We start from the raw sequence: 16,724 nt of genomic DNA on the forward strand, positions 1-16,724 counted from the left end.
TTTATCTGCAGTTAGTTACACGAATTCAGTTATGGGATGAAATCGGATAGGGATGAAATTGTTTAGGGATGAACGGGTTTAAGAGTTTTAAGAGTTTAAGAGTTTTTAAGAGTTTTAGCCAAATGCTTTATAATATAGTATAGATATATATATATATATATATACACGCATACAAGGTTTAATTAATATATATTAATTAACTCATTAATTGGAGTTACTTTTAATTAATTAATTCCATTACTTATATATATATATATATATATATATATATATCAAAAGATAGAAACAAAAATACATATACACTTATATAGCCTTTTCTTTTTCCGATCTTGTTCACACATTTGATTTGATTCGATTCGATTCGATGTAGTCATCATTTAAAATTATGAAACTAAAAAAACCCATTAAACACATCATACAATTTAACAAACCTAAGACATGCCATAAAATTAGCATTATCAGATAGTATTTTCAGCAACAAGGACAAAAAATATTCTTAATTTTAATTAATTAAAAGTCTAGCATATTTATTTGTGACAAATATATATAAACGGGCACAAAAAGAACATCCTTGTGGTACATGACCAACATCTTTTCTCTCTCATATATATTATCACGTTTTTTATTTCTATTTTTAGAGTAAATTACAGATATGGTCCCTTAGGTTTAGGTTTATGAAAACTCTTGTTGTCCATATAACTTTTCGTGTTACAAGGAATATCTATCATCAAGGTTTCCCTGTCCATTACTTAATTAAACATGAAAATTAAATAATGGTCCCTACTCCTTACTCCTTATAATTAGTCGTTTAAAAATTGGACACTCACCTTGTAATTTTGTAAACTTAAAGACGAAAATAAGAGATTTTCATAAACCAGGGACCATTTTGTAATATACTATATATTATTCTTATTTAATTTTTTTTTGTACATGTGTGTGTGTGGAAGTTTACCCATCAAAATTGGGTAGAAGGCACTGGTCAAAGGTCATAATAGATGTTAAACCAATATATATTAAAGGGTAACAATGCAATTTTGATTAAAGACTCCCATCCCATCCCATCGCAATACATATATATATATATATATATATATATTCAGCCGGTAGCTTTTCGTTTGGCATTGCGTATTTACTTTGCTCCAAAGTTAGTTTTGTGGGTGACTATCTACCTCTTACGTATCAACAAACCCCACAACTAATTCAACACAAACATCATGATGATGATGATGATGATGATCTTCTTTTTCCTGGTGGGAACTCCTGCAGCCATGGCTGACAAGCCATTGATGGAGCTGGTGTACACAAGTGATGAGTTGACAAGTCTTGCCGGATATGGAGAAGAGAAGCTCTCCACAGTGGTGGTTGCTGGGACGCTTCTCTGTGATTCTTTTTCCGATGCCACCCTAATTCACTCGCATCCAATCCCTGGTATATATGTTTTACTAGTACTACTCCATGGCTGGCTATCTATCTATATATATATCATGAAAGATTTCCTCTTCACTAATTCATCATTTATATTGTATTGTATTTACAGGAGCATCAGTGGTTGTTGCCTGTCGTGCTAACAAGAAAACAAGTAAAGTAAGAGGGAAAACCGACCCATATGGCGATTTCTTGATTGATCTTCCTTCCCATCTTCATGCAATTCCAAACATGGAAAATAGATGCATTGTTAGAATTGTTGGTGTACCCAAGAAATCTCTCTGCCACCGAGCCTTTGCTGCCCGTAAACACAAAGCTGGGCGGATAAAGTTGTCATCATCATCACCAGGGGATGGAATTCGAACATACTCCGTTGGCCATGGGATTCACTTGGCACGAAAACAACATTCACATCCATTAATCACAATGAATAGGGGAAGGAAAATGTTGTGATATTCAGTGAGGAGGAGATTGTACAGATAATATAATGTTGGTTTGTATTAATTTTCTTGTATCAATGGTGCCATGCATGCTTTACTAGATAAAAAGAGCATCATCATCGATCTGCAAATTAATTTTTATATTTTATATAAGAAATTAAATTACAAATATAAATCAATTACTTATATGTGTTTTAATTTTATTCATAAGGTATATATAGTTTTTGATCAGGAGGTTTTGGTAACCGAATGAAATGGTAGATAATTTGATGAAAATACTCGGCCGATTTAGAAAAATGAACTATGATTGTTTTATTTAAAATAAGAGCAAATTTTGTTTCAATTTCCACACTGCAAAAAAAGAAGAAGGAAGGTATACATATTTTATTTGATTGTTTGTTATGACTTTTAGATTTAATTTATGTTATGTATGTATATGTATTGGAAGTTTATATGATTATGAAGTATTAAAATTTTGAATTTGTTGATGATAAGTATTAATTGGGATGTAATTGTTTGTATGTTTAAGTAGAGTAGGCATTAAATTAGGCACAAAGAGTAATGCAAACACCACTAACCCTGATTATATATAGATAGATAGCAAGCAAAACATGAAACTAGATCATATCGATGTGAACAATAATGCATTTTTTAATTTATATCGATAGACGGAGAAATCAATCGTTCAAGAAACTAATTACTTTGAAAATTTAATACATCACAAAAACACATACAAAGAGAGTTATCAATAGTTCCTTGGATACAAGCTAGTAATTTAATGCTAGTTTCAAGCCTTAAATTTAGTAGGAATACAATATTTCTCACATATCAACCAGTAAACAATGCCCAAAAGAAAATTAATAATCTCGGAATGAAAGCAAGCGACAAAGCAATCAGTAATTAATCAAAGATTGATGAAGAAATTGAAAAACCAAAATATTACAAACTGAATCCACCAATTGTGATACAAACTCTTAATGATAATCAATTCGCATAGTTTTTAATTATGTATTTCTCCCTCTAAATTCCACTCATTTCTTATGTATATACCCTTAGCAATCCAACATGGACCCAAGTCTAAAAACATGGAGTTTTGCCTTTATCCACATGTCATATATGATCGTACGCATGCATGCAACTGTGTATGTAGGAGTTGTGATTGATCAAAATAAATTGAAATGGAACAAAATGAGTCTAAAAAACAACGTTATATCCCAATACCTATTACATGTAGAATGAACATCGAAACAAATAACTCTCTAAAGATGCTGGTGATAAAATACGATATTGTAGCTAAGGATGAAAATTTAACCACAAGATAGAATATTTTCTAAGTGAAAAATTCAGTAGATAGTGATTTGAAGACAACGATAACGTTACCTTAAAGCTCTAATATCATATATCATATATATTAACTTGGTTGAATAAGATAAGATGTACAATTAAGAAGGAAGATGCATACCTCTATAATTGATAGTAGGACTAGGAAGTATTAAGTTACAAAAGCCAAAGGTATTCATAATAACAACCTTCATGCCTTCTTTTAACTTGAACGAACGTAGTTAATTACAATTTTGACTTGAAATCTCACTTATCAGATTCCAATTCCATTGTGGAAGACATAATTTTCTTCCACAATGTAAACGAACTCTTCCTTCATTAGTAGGAATATAAGTCGAAACATCTCTTGATTTTCTATTTAATATGAATATTTTTGACAAAATAAGAGTAAATCATTAACAACAACTTTTATTTTACATATACCTTATTATCTTTACAAATAAATGAAAAGATAGTGAATTCAATAAAAGTAAGGCATCAAAATTTTGACTTTTAGTCACAGATGATTCTAGTTGGAAAGTGATGGCTTATATATAATTTAAAAATAAAATATTTTAATCATTAATTTATTTGTATGTTTATTTATTGACATTTAATTTGAGAATAAACATAACGTACGGTATGAGTATGACCTCGTATTAATTTTTATGTGTTATATGTTAGACTTTTACAAAAACAAAATTGTTATATTCAAATATGTATTATAAACTTAATTGATAAAAATATGTAATAAGTTGGTGTTTGTTAGAAAGAGAGTTTATAAATTATTTTGGCAAGAAATGATATAAGAAACTCTGAATGTAAACAATAATAAGAAAAGTAAGCTTTTTCAGTAATTCCTGATATGAGATTGATATAGTAATTCCCAACCAACCGCCACGAAACGAGTACAATCCTTTACTATTGGGCCATAGGTACGCATGATTCCAAACTCACTGGACTGGATCGGACCCTCCTTTCACCCTCTCCTTCAGCCAATCCCCCTCTTCTTCTTCTTCTTCTTCTTCTTCTTCTTCTTCCCTCTCTCTCTCTCTCTCCACCGAGTGCAGTACCATCGATCAACATTTAATCCCAGACAGTCCAAGAAAGAATTATTTTTTTCCTTCTGATGCTACTCGTTCTTGATTATCTCTCTTTAGACATAACCCAATTCAATCTTTAGTAGTTATACAGATTTAGTGTCACTTGCTTCCACAAAAATTCAATCTTTCCCTATTCTTTCTAAATCTTTATATGACGATACTAAAGGTTGGGCTTGTTTAATTCTTACTTGATTTTTTTTTATCAAATAAATGGGTAATATAAATGGTAGAGAAGGTGATGCCGGTGGAGACAACTCGTCCATCGGTAATGACATGGGTGCTCAAGATGGTGATGGTGCGCATAATTGTGATGATGGTGAGTTCATGGGTCATTCTCCTCCACCAAGCCCTAGGGTTTCTGGCTCTCCACTGATGTTCACTTCTCAGGTGATTTTTGGTCAATTTCATTTTTCTAATCTGCATTTTCCTCCTTTTGCCTACCAATTTTCTTTAAATAAGACCCGCTAGTGTAATTTAATTTTGAATAATGACGATTTAGTAGATGGGTATACTGCCGATGATGATGGGTGGCTTTAATTGCCACTAATATTGTAGATCTGGAATAATATTTGCAACTTTCTTTGTGGGTTCTTCTGCAATGTGTATTTCATTTCATCTTTTCTTTTCTTCTTCTGTTTTATTGGTTTAGTTGAAATGCGCATACTGTTCAGGTTATAACTAATAAAATCAGTATATAAGATGTGAAATTTAATTGCTTCTGGTGTGTGTATGGAGATATTGTTAGCTTAGCATAACAAACTCCATAATCAGCTTTTTTTTAATGTATCTAAGCTTATCATAGATTGTCTAGCTGGATAACATTATCAATATGACTTGCTGTTATGTGAATTTGATCAGCAGTTACGATTTGTGACATTCAGCTGATGTCTTGTTGGTGGTTTGAACTTATTGCTAGAATATGCAGTATATTAACACCAAATTCTTATGACTCTATGCTGCCATGACTTAGGTGAATATAATTCTGTATTCAGATATTCATTATTTTTCAGCTTGGCTCTATTGGCTTAACATATGCTTTTCTTCACATGCATATAAGAGATATATGAGCTTTACTATGGTTCCACAATAAATGTGCAAAGTCCGTAGCTAACATGTTTTTAGCTAATCAAATAACCTAATCCTTCTCTCCCCTAATCCTTCTCTCCCCTAAAGTTCTTGTACCAAAATCTAGCAAGCCAGGAGCTTGTGTGGTAATGACTTTCTGCTTTTGCTATACAATAAAAGATATCTTATTTTACTAGAATACTTTTACAAGGCAATAGTTTCTTTACACAATGTCCAGAGAGTTGTTAAAAAAAGGGAAAACCTTTATAATTGCCATGCCCATGTGTGGCACCTAGAGGCGAAGAAAGGAAAGAGAGGAATGAGGAATAGAGAGCCAGTTGTATTTGGAAAAAAAATAGCGATTTACTGCTTTATATCCCAAAATCTCAACATTCTCCTCATTCTTGTTACTATTGATTTACGCCCTCTCATACTTTCGAATGGAGTGTTCTTTCCCATACATTTCTAAGATTTGGTTGCCAATTTGCTATGTTATATTCCCCTCTGCTTCTTTTTGCTTTTCTTTTTCCTTCTGAAAATGCATATTTGGTTATTGAGTTGTTAAAAAGAAAGTCTTTGTTTGGGATGGAGAGTACTTTAATGGTGTTGCATTTCCTCATGCCATTTCCTGATTATCTGTTTGCATGTAAAGAAAAGAAATTCATGTTGCATACAGTTTTATGCCGAAATATGCCAAAACCTATATTAAATTCCTGTAGAGATCATATTAGGCAACAAATGAAGCAAGTCTGCAAGGTTAAGTTGATTTCTCCCGAAGAACTTTCAACTCTCTGAGGGTCTGATATCCTGTCTTGTTTCAGGACCCTGTGGCTCCTTTACAAAGACCTGATGATATCCAGCCAAGCAATCCATGGATGCATTCCTCCTCTGGCTATGAGGAAATGACCAGTGAACAAGGAATTCCAACAATGATCACTTGGAGCTATGATGGCAAGGAAGTGGCTGTGGAGGGGTCATGGGACAACTGGAAATCAAGGTAATGCCAACTTTTTGTTTATCTGCTTCTCATGTTTCTTGTTTAAAAGCTTTAGGATGGATGAATATATGATCTAACATGCAAGTCTTTGATATGCTCTTTTTGAACAGAAAGTCCTTGCAGAGATCAGGGAAAGACTTCACAATATTAAAAGTTCTTCCCTCGGGTGTTTACCAGTACAGATTTATTGTTGATGGACAGTGGAGGTATTCCCCTGACATGCCATGGACACAGGATGAAGCAGGAAACACTTGTAACATCTTAGATCTACAGGTACTTCCCGTCCAATCTCTTACCTACATTTCCATGTCAGTAAAGATCAGTAAGGCACCAAAGGGCCTTTGGCCTAGCGGTATGTGAGTCCTTGGCCTCCTAGGAGGTCAAGGGTTCAAACCTCACCAAAAGTTAGGAGGGTGTGTGAGTTTATTTATTCTATTTGCCCTATATAAATATTATATACTTCAAAAAAAAAAAAAAAGGATCAGTAAGGCCTAATACTGGCAACTTACGTTGATGTAGATTTACTTGCTTTAATAATAATTATCATTTGTATTTGCAAAAGGTGTCAGGGGGAGGGGTAGGTATCATTTGTTTGAGGGTGAGACAAGAGGAGGGGTAGCACGGTAGCAATTAGGTTACCAGAGTCTTATGTCCGTCAGAAGGATGCATTAATTTTTCCTACTTATTATGTCTACTATTGTTTCTACGTGTGTGACCTGCCTACTGTATGCTAGTATTAGTTCTTTTTTCTGTATTAGTGGTTGTCAATATTGAGTTTTGTGTTTCCTGTAGCTTGCTCTCATGTTTCTTTTACATTTTTCTTTTGTTTTACAAGCCAGGGGTTTTCATGGAAACAATCTCTCCCTACCCCTTGGAGTAGCGAAAGGTCTACATACATCTTACCCCCTCGACCCTACCTGCGGGGTTTACTGGTTTGGTTTGGTTTGGTTTGGTTATTTATATTTGCATGCAAAGTTTGGGCTTATGTTTGCACCCTTTTTCACAACAACTATGGCTAGGAGAGCATATTTTTTGGTAGTAAATGCTTACAAAGTACTTTTCTTTAAACTAAAATGGAAGGTCCTCCTCTTTGCAAATAGATATCCAGTAAGCTGGTAGCTTCTTCATATCTGTACATGGATCTGTCTTTTTGCAATCAAGATTTGAACATTTTGAGAATTCAATAATTTACATTTGAAAATATTAATGGAATTATATTGAGTTCATTCTTGAGCATAAGCCACTTAACAATTTTGCAGAATTTATCTTAAATTGATTTAAATAAATAGGTGATCGCTATTCAAGTCCCTTTGTAAAAATTTATTCATCTTCTCCTATATGTCTTTAATAACGTACTTACATTTTAAGATAGAACCAACGTTTGTGATAAGATTTGGAGGCATTATGGAACGCCTTTGCTTGAATTGATTGACATCCTCTTCAGCTCAAAATGTAACTGTACTCACTGTAGAATAGCCAATTTCATGTCCAATGTGCTACATCTTCTTTAGGAGTAAAGGGTGACTTACTTTTGGATGTTTAAAATACTCCTTGATAGTACCAGTGTTCTCAGCTGGCATCTCTTTTTTAAGTGGGAGCAGTCTCCTACCTCAAAGGTCACCTCTCAACGCTTAGGTTTGCACATTGGCCATAGTACATAATTTCTTGATCAATTTGTCTTGATCCTGCAATTGGTCATTTGTAGCTACCATTTTTGTTTCATCTCTTGTGTAGTGGGGGATGGTGGGTAGCAGTCTGCCATATAATGCTTGAAATGACATCATTTTGAGTCCTTCAAGGTGACTCGTTTTCACACAGTTGAACCATTTTGAAGGTCTAGTGTTTGTGAATGCATGAAGATATTGCTCTAAACCTATAAGCCCAGGGTTGCTACCTTTCACCGTTGGTCTGTGAATGGTATCTCGTGCTTCTCTCAAGGTTGGTGCCACTAAGCCGAAAAGGTTTTGTCCAAAAGGAGCTCATAATGGTGGGATCGACTCGACTTAACCACTACGTTCCCAAATGTGCATCTGCTTTTGGTTCGTCATAGCTTGTTAGTAATGCCCCAAAATGAGTTGTTTCAGTCAATCAATCGACTACAACCATGAGTACTGCATAACCATTTGAATGTGGTATATAAGTGGTGAAATCCATCATCTGTTCCATAACCAGTTTGGAATCGACAAGGGTTGTAATAGTCCAACAGATGGTTATGTGGACCATTTCATGGTCTTGCAGGTGACACACGAAGCAATGAAGCGTTGAAGCTTCTTACGTGTTTGGGTCCGAAAGAAAGTTGATAGCAGCTAAGTTATGGCTCTTTTTATCATGTGATGCCCTGCTGTTGGTGTTGAATGGAATTCATGCAAAAGTCGGGTTTTTAGTCAAGATTGGGCTTAATGTAATAGCAATTTTTGTGGAATAGAATGTTTTCTCTTATGAAAAAGGTCATACTTCGGTGACTCTAATGGGGAAAACCTTGGAACTTAATTTACCAAGAACGACCATGACTTTTTTGAGCTAGATTTCCTGCAGATTCCAAATATCCTATGTTTTATGTTACTGTGGCTTAACTTTTGTAGATATGGCTGGAACTAGTTCTGGATAAATGGTTTGTTGTCTTTGAAAGTTTCTTGATATCTGTTTAGTCTATTCTCTCCCCTTCATTTGATTGGCAAAATGGTGAGGCTTGAATCGAGAAGCTTTTGACTAGGCTCACCAAGAAGTGGATATCTTTTTCAGGTCAAGATCACTCATAATGTAGGGTCCAGATATGTTTCTTTCAAACCCCAACAAAGCTACGGTTCACATTCCAAGTGAATTGGAGTTTGGTTTTGTTCCCGTAAGAAAAGAAGTTGTTTGTTTTGTGTTAAGAATGTTAGTTTCCTGTTGTTATCCCATCTTGGTCTTCTTGGTGAAAAAAGGTGTGTGATTATTCTAAAATCTTTGAATCGTTTGGAATATGGTGCAGGAATATGTACCTGAAGACATTCAAAGCATCTCTGGTTTTGAACCTCCTGGGTCCCCGGATTCAAGTTACAATCATTTGCAGCTTGACAATGAGGATTACGCTAAGGAGCCGCCATTGGTTCCACCACATCTCCAAATGACATTGCTTAACGTTCCCTCACCTCACATGGAGATCCCGTCCCCTTTCTCTAGACCTCAGCATGTCGTTCTCAACCATCTTTATATGCAGAAAGGAAGGAGTAGCACTTCAATCGTCGCCCTTGGTTCTACCAACCGTTTCTTATCCAAGTATGTGACAGTCGTACTCTACAAGCCCATACAACGGTGACAACAAATGCACTTTATTCCCCTTTATATGTAATTCATACTCTCCCTAATAGCTAACATGAAGCAAACAACTCAAGAAACAGCCTCAGGGAGTAGAGCTTAATTTGGCACAATGCTTATATTCATCTTCTTTAGTAGCCACTTTCACTTCCCCTTCATTTTTTTTGGTATTCTTCTTTGATACATATTTCAACGCCAATGAATCCAAAAACTCATCTCAAAACCAGAAAGAAATTGGAAATTGTGCAACGATGCCTTTTCGAAATCAAATTGGAACCACAGATTTCTACCAATGGAACATGTTCAGCAAATGGTTAGACCACATTCAGCTAACAAAATTGATGAGTAACCATACAAACAAACAAATACCCATATCTCTTATTCAACTTTTACAATTTCGCCCCTAGAAAATTGGGCATCCTGTAACATTAATCCCTGGTGCTGTTGGGCAAGTTGCTAAAGGACAGTGATCCGGCTTCGATCCCCACCATTTCAAATCAACCCCCTCGTTCTGAAGTGCAAAAAACAACACCACACCCATGAAAGCTGTCCCAGCATCGAGTGCAGCTGATAAGACGTAGTTGTACTTTTGCCACCATTGTTTCCGGTACTTGAACACAAAGTAGTTAAATATCATTCCAGTGATAAGCCAGCTTGCAATGTTTGTAGGAGTTGCCGGTGGCATCCCAGCAAAACCATAAGATATAACAGGGATGTTAATCAAGGGAATCCATTTCTTTTCAGGGAAAATCTTGCTCAAGATCCAAACAGGCACAGGCAAAAATGCTCCAACTAGAAACAGCCACACAAGGTTTCTGTACAAACCTCCAGGTCCAAACAGTCGTTGTGGTCCAATGAGTCCCCATATAACAGAAGCATCAAATGTAACTCGGAATTTGGGACATGTCCATGGACTCTCTGGATGAAGACCCTCGATATCACAAATGTTCTCAATGTTCTCTAACATCCACCATGAAACCGCAAGATTCACTGTCCCTGCAACTAGAGTTCCTGCCAACTGAGAACATTAAAAACCAATTAATTAACATATTAGTCCAACTCAAAATATCCAATAAACATATATGGTTCGATCACTGTCCATGGTTTTGTTAGCAGCAGCATCCATACCTGAGCTGTGAACATGCATCGAGGTGGGATTTTCATGTAGTGACCGAGCTTAAGGTCAGATAAAAAGGAGAGAGCATGAATGGTGCTGATTCTCCCATAGATCTTAAAAAGCAAATTTGCAATGGGCTTTCCCGGCAAAACATAACCAATTATGAACTGTGCGATGATATCATATCCAGGTTGCTGGTTGGTCGTTGCCTGAATGACTCCAATAGGGAGGGTAACGATCCAAGCCAAGGCAAAAGCGAAGAGAAAACCCCACCACGGGAGTTGCACATCTTCTTTCCAAACAAAACACATTACAAGCGATAAAGCAATGCTCCCCACTAACAACACAAGGTACCACCATTGAGGAACTTGTTTATAAGTCTTCATCAGCTTTGCATGGATGTCTATTTTCACATTCTTTGCTGCAGATTTACTCTGCTTCCATATATCCCTACACATTATATATAAAACCTTAAATACAATCATATTCAACCAAGCGAAAAACTTTTAGCTAGCTTTTGATGAATTACATACCCGCCATGAAATAGGGCGACATGTGTGAGGGTGGCTGTGAACCTGGCAAATCCTGATCCAATCGAAAGTGCAAAGAGTGGACTCAAGTAGAGCTTACTATAACTCTCATATGCAGCAATGTTGAGATCGAACTGAGGGGTCAAGATTCTAGTGGTGTCATACTTATGGCCAGTGCCTGTGAATAGCTGATTAGAGAATATGGGGAACTTTTGGGCATCAAATGTGTTGAACTTCCAGTAACAAATAGGAACGATTATGTAGACAAACATGATGAACCCAACTCCAACATTGACGATAGAAGTCCAAGGTGTGACCAGTGGGCTTCCATGGTAGGCTGAAATGCCTGCCCAATCGAGGGTGAAGGCGCCTACTCCCAAGCCATGGTAGCCAGAACCGATCTGCTGTGCAGTTATGCTGTTCGGCCAAGCCCAACACACCCATGAAAAGAAAGTGAGGATTGGAAAAATATAGCCAGGAAATGCATAATATGCAAAACTGGCAATCAAGAAAATCATGAAAAATCTCATTCTTGTCATCCCTTGTGCTTTCGTCTCCTTCTCGTGCAGTGCTCTGAAACAGTGGTAGGAATATAATTAACACTTTTGAGGAACACGAATAGATTCGAATTACTGTATTTGATATTACTTTTAAAAAGAGTTTGAAATTCTTGCTCAATTTGTCGATCTTTGTGGAGAATGGAACAACATTTTTTTTTGGTTACTTTTCGATTAGAATCGCTGACATTCTCAGATGGCACCATTGATTAGAAACATATTCTTTGGCCCTTTGTGATCATCAAGAATACCCTAGTTATTAAAGTTAAAACAGGAAAAGCACCCATGCTTTCTGAAGAAATCAATTTTTAAATGAAAGCTAGCTGCTTGAAAGAACTATATAAACAAGATAAGGAACTCAAAGGTGAAGGAACTGAATTAATGAATCAGTCAAATTCTTGTATATTTAATAACTTTTAGTGTTGAAAATGATTTGAACTGAACTTACTTTTATATATATATATATAACATCAAATTCCATTCTATATCGAAGCATATATATATATATATATATATATTGTATATATAACTGGATGAATCATAAGAAAACGAACCTAAAGAGAGAAACCTGAGCAAGGTTTGCAGGCCACCACATTTCCACCGGATCAACCAAATACCTCCTCAACATCCCTGCCCATCCATATCCCACCATCTGTCGTAGAACAAATTAAATTCTTTTTTCAAAATCCCATTGATATCAATTCATTCATGATTATAAAGAAACAAGCAAGAAACCCTCTTATATATATATATATATACAAAGTGTTTGTTTTGTGCTTCGATCGATCTTTCAAATCTTTAATCAATTAAGAAAAGAAAAACCATAATATTTCATCAACTGAAGGTTAAAGATATATACCTGAGTAGTCAAGACAATAAGCAAGCCACAAAGGAAATTCAAACTTTGTCTATAATAAGCTTTCATAACTGTAATGGCTCCAATGGAATAAGCATCACCTCCACCCATCGAAACTCCACAGTTGGCAAACACAGTGATAATCACGTGCTCCTTCATGTTGAATGGACCTGGGTTGAGGCTAAAGCTATAACCCATCCACCGATACTCCTTGGTGGGCAAGGTGGCAGCCATGAACTTGCCGATTGGCAAAACCGCAATTTGCATCAGAATCGCCGATATGGTTAAAGGCTGTGTTCGATATATGAAGAAAGTGTTTAGGAATATTAAAAGGGTGCTTGACGCCAGTCCCAGAGTCCATGCTCGGAATGTCAGCACCGGTAGTGATGGGTCGTCGGTTTCAGGCACTACTAACGCCACCTCCTCCACCATACATTCCGGTGGCAGAATCTCTTGCTCTTCCGCCTGTTTGTGGGTAGCATCGGCTTTTGAAGCCATTTTAGAAAGTTCACTTACTTTGAGATATGATGTGTGACAGTCTTCCTAGTCCGTTGTGTGTTTATATATACATACATAGGTGTGAGAACATTCTTTTATTTTCTTATTTTCTTTTTCTTTTTCTTTTTTCCTATTTGCTTTTTACGACTAGAAAACAAGTGTTGATGTTTTTTTTATATATTAATTAACCTGATTATATAAAGATTTTTTACAGATAAATATATTTTTAATATTAATATAATTCCATAAATATATTATTCCTTATTTTGGAATAGAGTGAAAGATAGATGCATGATATATTTTAGTAATTTATTTGTATGTATGAATATCTTAGGATGCAAATAAATAAAAAATAATATTTTTATAACGTTTGTGTTTTACTCAATATTCCTTATTTTAATATATGATTATTATTCATTGGATAAAATAACTTTGATTTGATTCATGTTAACGTTATATATATTCGTTGTTAGTGCGGATTAACTGGTAGAAAATCTTATGTCAACAAAATTTGTGTATACAAATCTTTAAAAGTTTAAAATATAAAGAAACACAAACGATAATTAGTGGATGATGAGGAACACATGATCCCAAGTCCCAACCCAACTCTCTCTCTCTCTCTCTCTCTCTATATATATATATATATATATATTTGATAAGGTTTTAATTAGGGGATGTTAATTTTATGTGTATATATATGGTTAAATTAAGTTGGAATCCAAAAGGATTAATTTCTTTGATTGAATTTATACAACATAATATATATATAATTAAAAACCATAGACTGATGATAAAATATATAATAATTAAAAGGATATTGAAAGATAATTAGTGGAGTTAATTTTAGAGGGAGGGGGGAGAGAAGGAGGCGTGCCTGTGGCTCTGAACGTCTCACACACTCTGTCAAAAGGCCTGCTGATGTGGCATCCCTCCACGTATGACTCTATTTGCCACGTCCACTGCATTGCATGCGCCATACATTAACATTCCCTACTTTGACTTTTTAACATTAATTACATAATTTTTTTTTAGATACATGAATGAATGAATAATTAAAGCAAATAATATTTGCTTCATATATTACATATTCTATCTATACAAGAAGAAAGTGAATTATGTATGCAAGTAAAAAGGATATGAATAGTAATTGTTTTAATTTATATATATATATATAAAGAGAGTGTGCATGCGTGTTTTGATGTTCAATATCTATACTATATTATAAAATATTTGATAAAAATCTTTTTTTATGTTAATTGATGCATATTACTTAAAATTCAAGATTACAAATAAATTGTGCGTAACTACAACTTATTAAAGCTTTATGTTTGAATTCGTGTAACTAACTGCAAATAAACATAGTCAAATACAAGATAAACATATAATTTTAAATACAAAAAATTTAAAATATAATCATTGAGTTCTAACATAATACTTAATTATTATCTTTATAAAAATTATATTATTAAACCAAAAAAAATTACTTCATTATTAAGTCTAAATTAAATTATAACAAAAAATCAAACTAAAAAATTACACAAAAAACAAGAACTTTTAAATAATTAATTTGATACTAATATCGATATAATCTTTTCAAATTTTTATGATATTTCAAATTTATATTTTACTCAAAAATAAAAACATTATCGTATTATTAAAATCACATCAAACCGTATTAGATCGATAAAGATAACGAATAAAATGGAACATTAAAATTGAGATGTGCGTTGCTACATTGCGCGAGTACTCTTCCAGTACTTTATTAAAATATCTTAAAAAAATAAAATTTTACATTTAAGTATTTTAAAAAGTTGTATTTCTTTATTAAAAGGTTAGTGTTTCATATATTTAATAAAATATTATTTATATCTTTTAAAATTTAATTTTAAGTTTTTTAATTGGTAAGAATATATGTTTTTAATAGTAATTATTTTTGAAGAGTTGTTCAGATTTAGATAATTTCACACTTTTTTTTTTTTTAATGTTATGGAGAACTTTTTGAAACAAAAAATTTGCTTAAAATTTTTAAAAGGTTCACATTTTTTTAGAGAATGTATTGGAAATGTTTTTAAAAAAATAAAAATTAATGTAATCACTAATACAAATATTTTGATTTGTTTATTATTATATAGAAATAAAGTCGCTCAAAAAGAAAATTTATTAGTATGTGAAAAACTAATTAAATCTAAACTTTGAGAAAATTTCAATTCCAAAATCAAACACGTGGTGCTTTCCTTTGATTTTGATTTTGATTTTGTAGGATTGAATAAGATTTGCAATTTCATTCCCAAACAATCGAGAGATTTAAAATCCTTCCAAATTCATATTTTTTTCACAAATTCAAATCCCACTCCAACAAACTAAACCTACCTAAAAAGTGAATTTGATTACAATATTGTACGAATGTTCATATATGTGAATTTGTGTTCATATGGTCACACATGTTCATTATTTTTCGTATGTTTATTTGGGTCAATATGTGTTCATATTTATACCAATTGTACATATAGGTCAACAAATTTTTCGTAATTGACATAAGTTTTCATATATACCAACTATACTATATTATAAAACATTCAACAAAAACTCTTAAAAATCATCTTTTTATACATGAAGTACTGCTTATTGATGCATATTACTTAAAATTCAAGATTACAAGTAATTATGTGTAAGTACAACTTATTAAATTTCATGTTTAAATCCGTGTAACTAACTCACTACAACAAAATTGGGTTTATAGAACACTCTCAATCTCTAAGCGTCCCAATAGACCGTTTTATAGGACTTAATTTATAGGACTAAAATATAAAACGTCCTATCTAAAAGTGTTGTAATAAGTTTATATGACGCTTTTGAGCGTCTTAACAAGTTTTTTAGGACATTTTTAATATAAAGTGTCGAATTAGCAACTTTATAGGACACTTTTGAGAAAGTGTCCTATAAACTCAATTTTTATAGGACAGTTTTTCAAATAGTGTCCTATAAAGTTGATAATGAGACGTTTTATATTAAAAATGTCCTAAAAAACTTATTACGACGTCAAAAACGTCATATAAACTTATTACAACACCTTTAGATATGATATTTTATTTTTATGTTCCTATAAACTAAGTCCTATAAAAAGGTCTTTTAGGACACTTAGAATTCGGGAGTGTCCTGTAAACCCGATTATATTGTAGTGACTATATATAATTAGAACAATTATTTAATTACTAGAAGCGTACTTGCACAATGCAACGAGATACATCGTGATTTTAATATTTCATTTTATTCTTTATCTCAGTCRATATTATAATATGACTTTATGTGATTTTGAGAAAACGATGATGTTTTTATCTTTGAATAAAATATATGTTTGAAGATATCATAAAAATTTGACAAAAATATATCGATATTAGTATCAAATTAAATTTGAAATTCCTCATTTTTTTGTGTAATTTTTTAATTCAAATTTTTTATAACTTAATTTATGTACAATAACGAAATAATTTATATTTGGTTTAATAATATAATTTTTTT

The 16,724-nt window shown here is 33.3% G+C and overlaps 3 protein-coding genes across 3 annotated transcripts; 2 read left to right on the top strand and 1 right to left on the bottom strand.

Moving 5' to 3' along the window:
- Positions 1-1,136: 1,136 nt before the first annotated feature.
- Positions 1,137-1,993, top strand: LOC112502046. The gene is made up of 2 exons (XM_025105860.1): positions 1,137-1,428; positions 1,538-1,993. The coding sequence occupies exons 1-2, from the start codon at positions 1,215-1,217 to the stop codon at positions 1,876-1,878; spliced, it is 555 nt and encodes a 184-aa protein (XP_024961628.1). The 5' UTR covers positions 1,137-1,214; the 3' UTR covers positions 1,879-1,993.
- Positions 1,994-4,232: 2,239 nt separating this feature from the next.
- Positions 4,233-9,764, top strand: LOC112502033 (SNF1-related protein kinase regulatory subunit beta-2-like). The gene is made up of 4 exons (XM_025105846.1): positions 4,233-4,675; positions 6,175-6,350; positions 6,461-6,623; positions 9,322-9,764. Exons 1-4 carry the CDS (start codon positions 4,499-4,501, stop codon positions 9,646-9,648), a joined length of 843 nt encoding a protein of 280 aa, XP_024961614.1. The 5' UTR covers positions 4,233-4,498; the 3' UTR covers positions 9,649-9,764.
- A 120-nt stretch (positions 9,765-9,884) lies between these two features.
- On the bottom strand, positions 9,885-13,221 carry LOC112502032 (oligopeptide transporter 3-like). The gene is made up of 5 exons (XM_025105845.1): positions 12,711-13,221; positions 12,406-12,503; positions 11,298-11,867; positions 10,776-11,214; positions 9,885-10,665 (listed from the first exon to the last, which is right to left on the bottom strand). Exons 1-5 carry the CDS (start codon positions 13,203-13,205, stop codon positions 10,051-10,053), a joined length of 2,217 nt encoding a protein of 738 aa, XP_024961613.1. The 5' UTR covers positions 13,206-13,221; the 3' UTR covers positions 9,885-10,050.
- Between the last annotated feature and the right edge of the window lie 3,503 nt (positions 13,222-16,724).

Source organism: Cynara cardunculus, unplaced genomic scaffold, assembly GCF_001531365.2.
Source record: "Cynara cardunculus var. scolymus isolate 2C unplaced genomic scaffold, CcrdV1 Un_Scaffold_853, whole genome shotgun sequence".
NCBI lineage: Eukaryota > Viridiplantae > Streptophyta > Magnoliopsida > Asterales > Asteraceae > Cynara > Cynara cardunculus.

Coding starts and splice junctions, on each gene's coding strand:
- LOC112502033 (XM_025105846.1), top strand. CDS start 4,499: ATGGGTAATATAAATGGTAGAGAAGGTGATGCCGGTGGAGACAACTCG. Junction 4,676..6,174: donor CACTGATGTTCACTTCTCAG/GTGATTTTTGGT, acceptor GTCTTGTTTCAG/GACCCTGTGGCTCCTTTACA. Junction 6,624..9,321: donor GTAACATCTTAGATCTACAG/GTACTTCCCGTC, acceptor AATATGGTGCAG/GAATATGTACCTGAAGACAT.
- LOC112502032 (XM_025105845.1), bottom strand. CDS start 13,205: ATGGCTTCAAAAGCCGATGCTACCCACAAACAGGCGGAAGAGCAAGAG. Junction 11,215..11,297: donor GTCGCCCTATTTCATGGCGG/GTATGTAATTCA, acceptor TATAATGTGTAG/GGATATATGGAAGCAGAGTA. Junction 10,666..10,775: donor GATGCATGTTCACAGCTCAG/GTATGGATGCTG, acceptor TAATGTTCTCAG/TTGGCAGGAACTCTAGTTGC.
- LOC112502046 (XM_025105860.1), top strand. CDS start 1,215: ATGATGATGATGATGATGATGATCTTCTTTTTCCTGGTGGGAACTCCT. Junction 1,429..1,537: donor TCACTCGCATCCAATCCCTG/GTATATATGTTT, acceptor TTGTATTTACAG/GAGCATCAGTGGTTGTTGCC.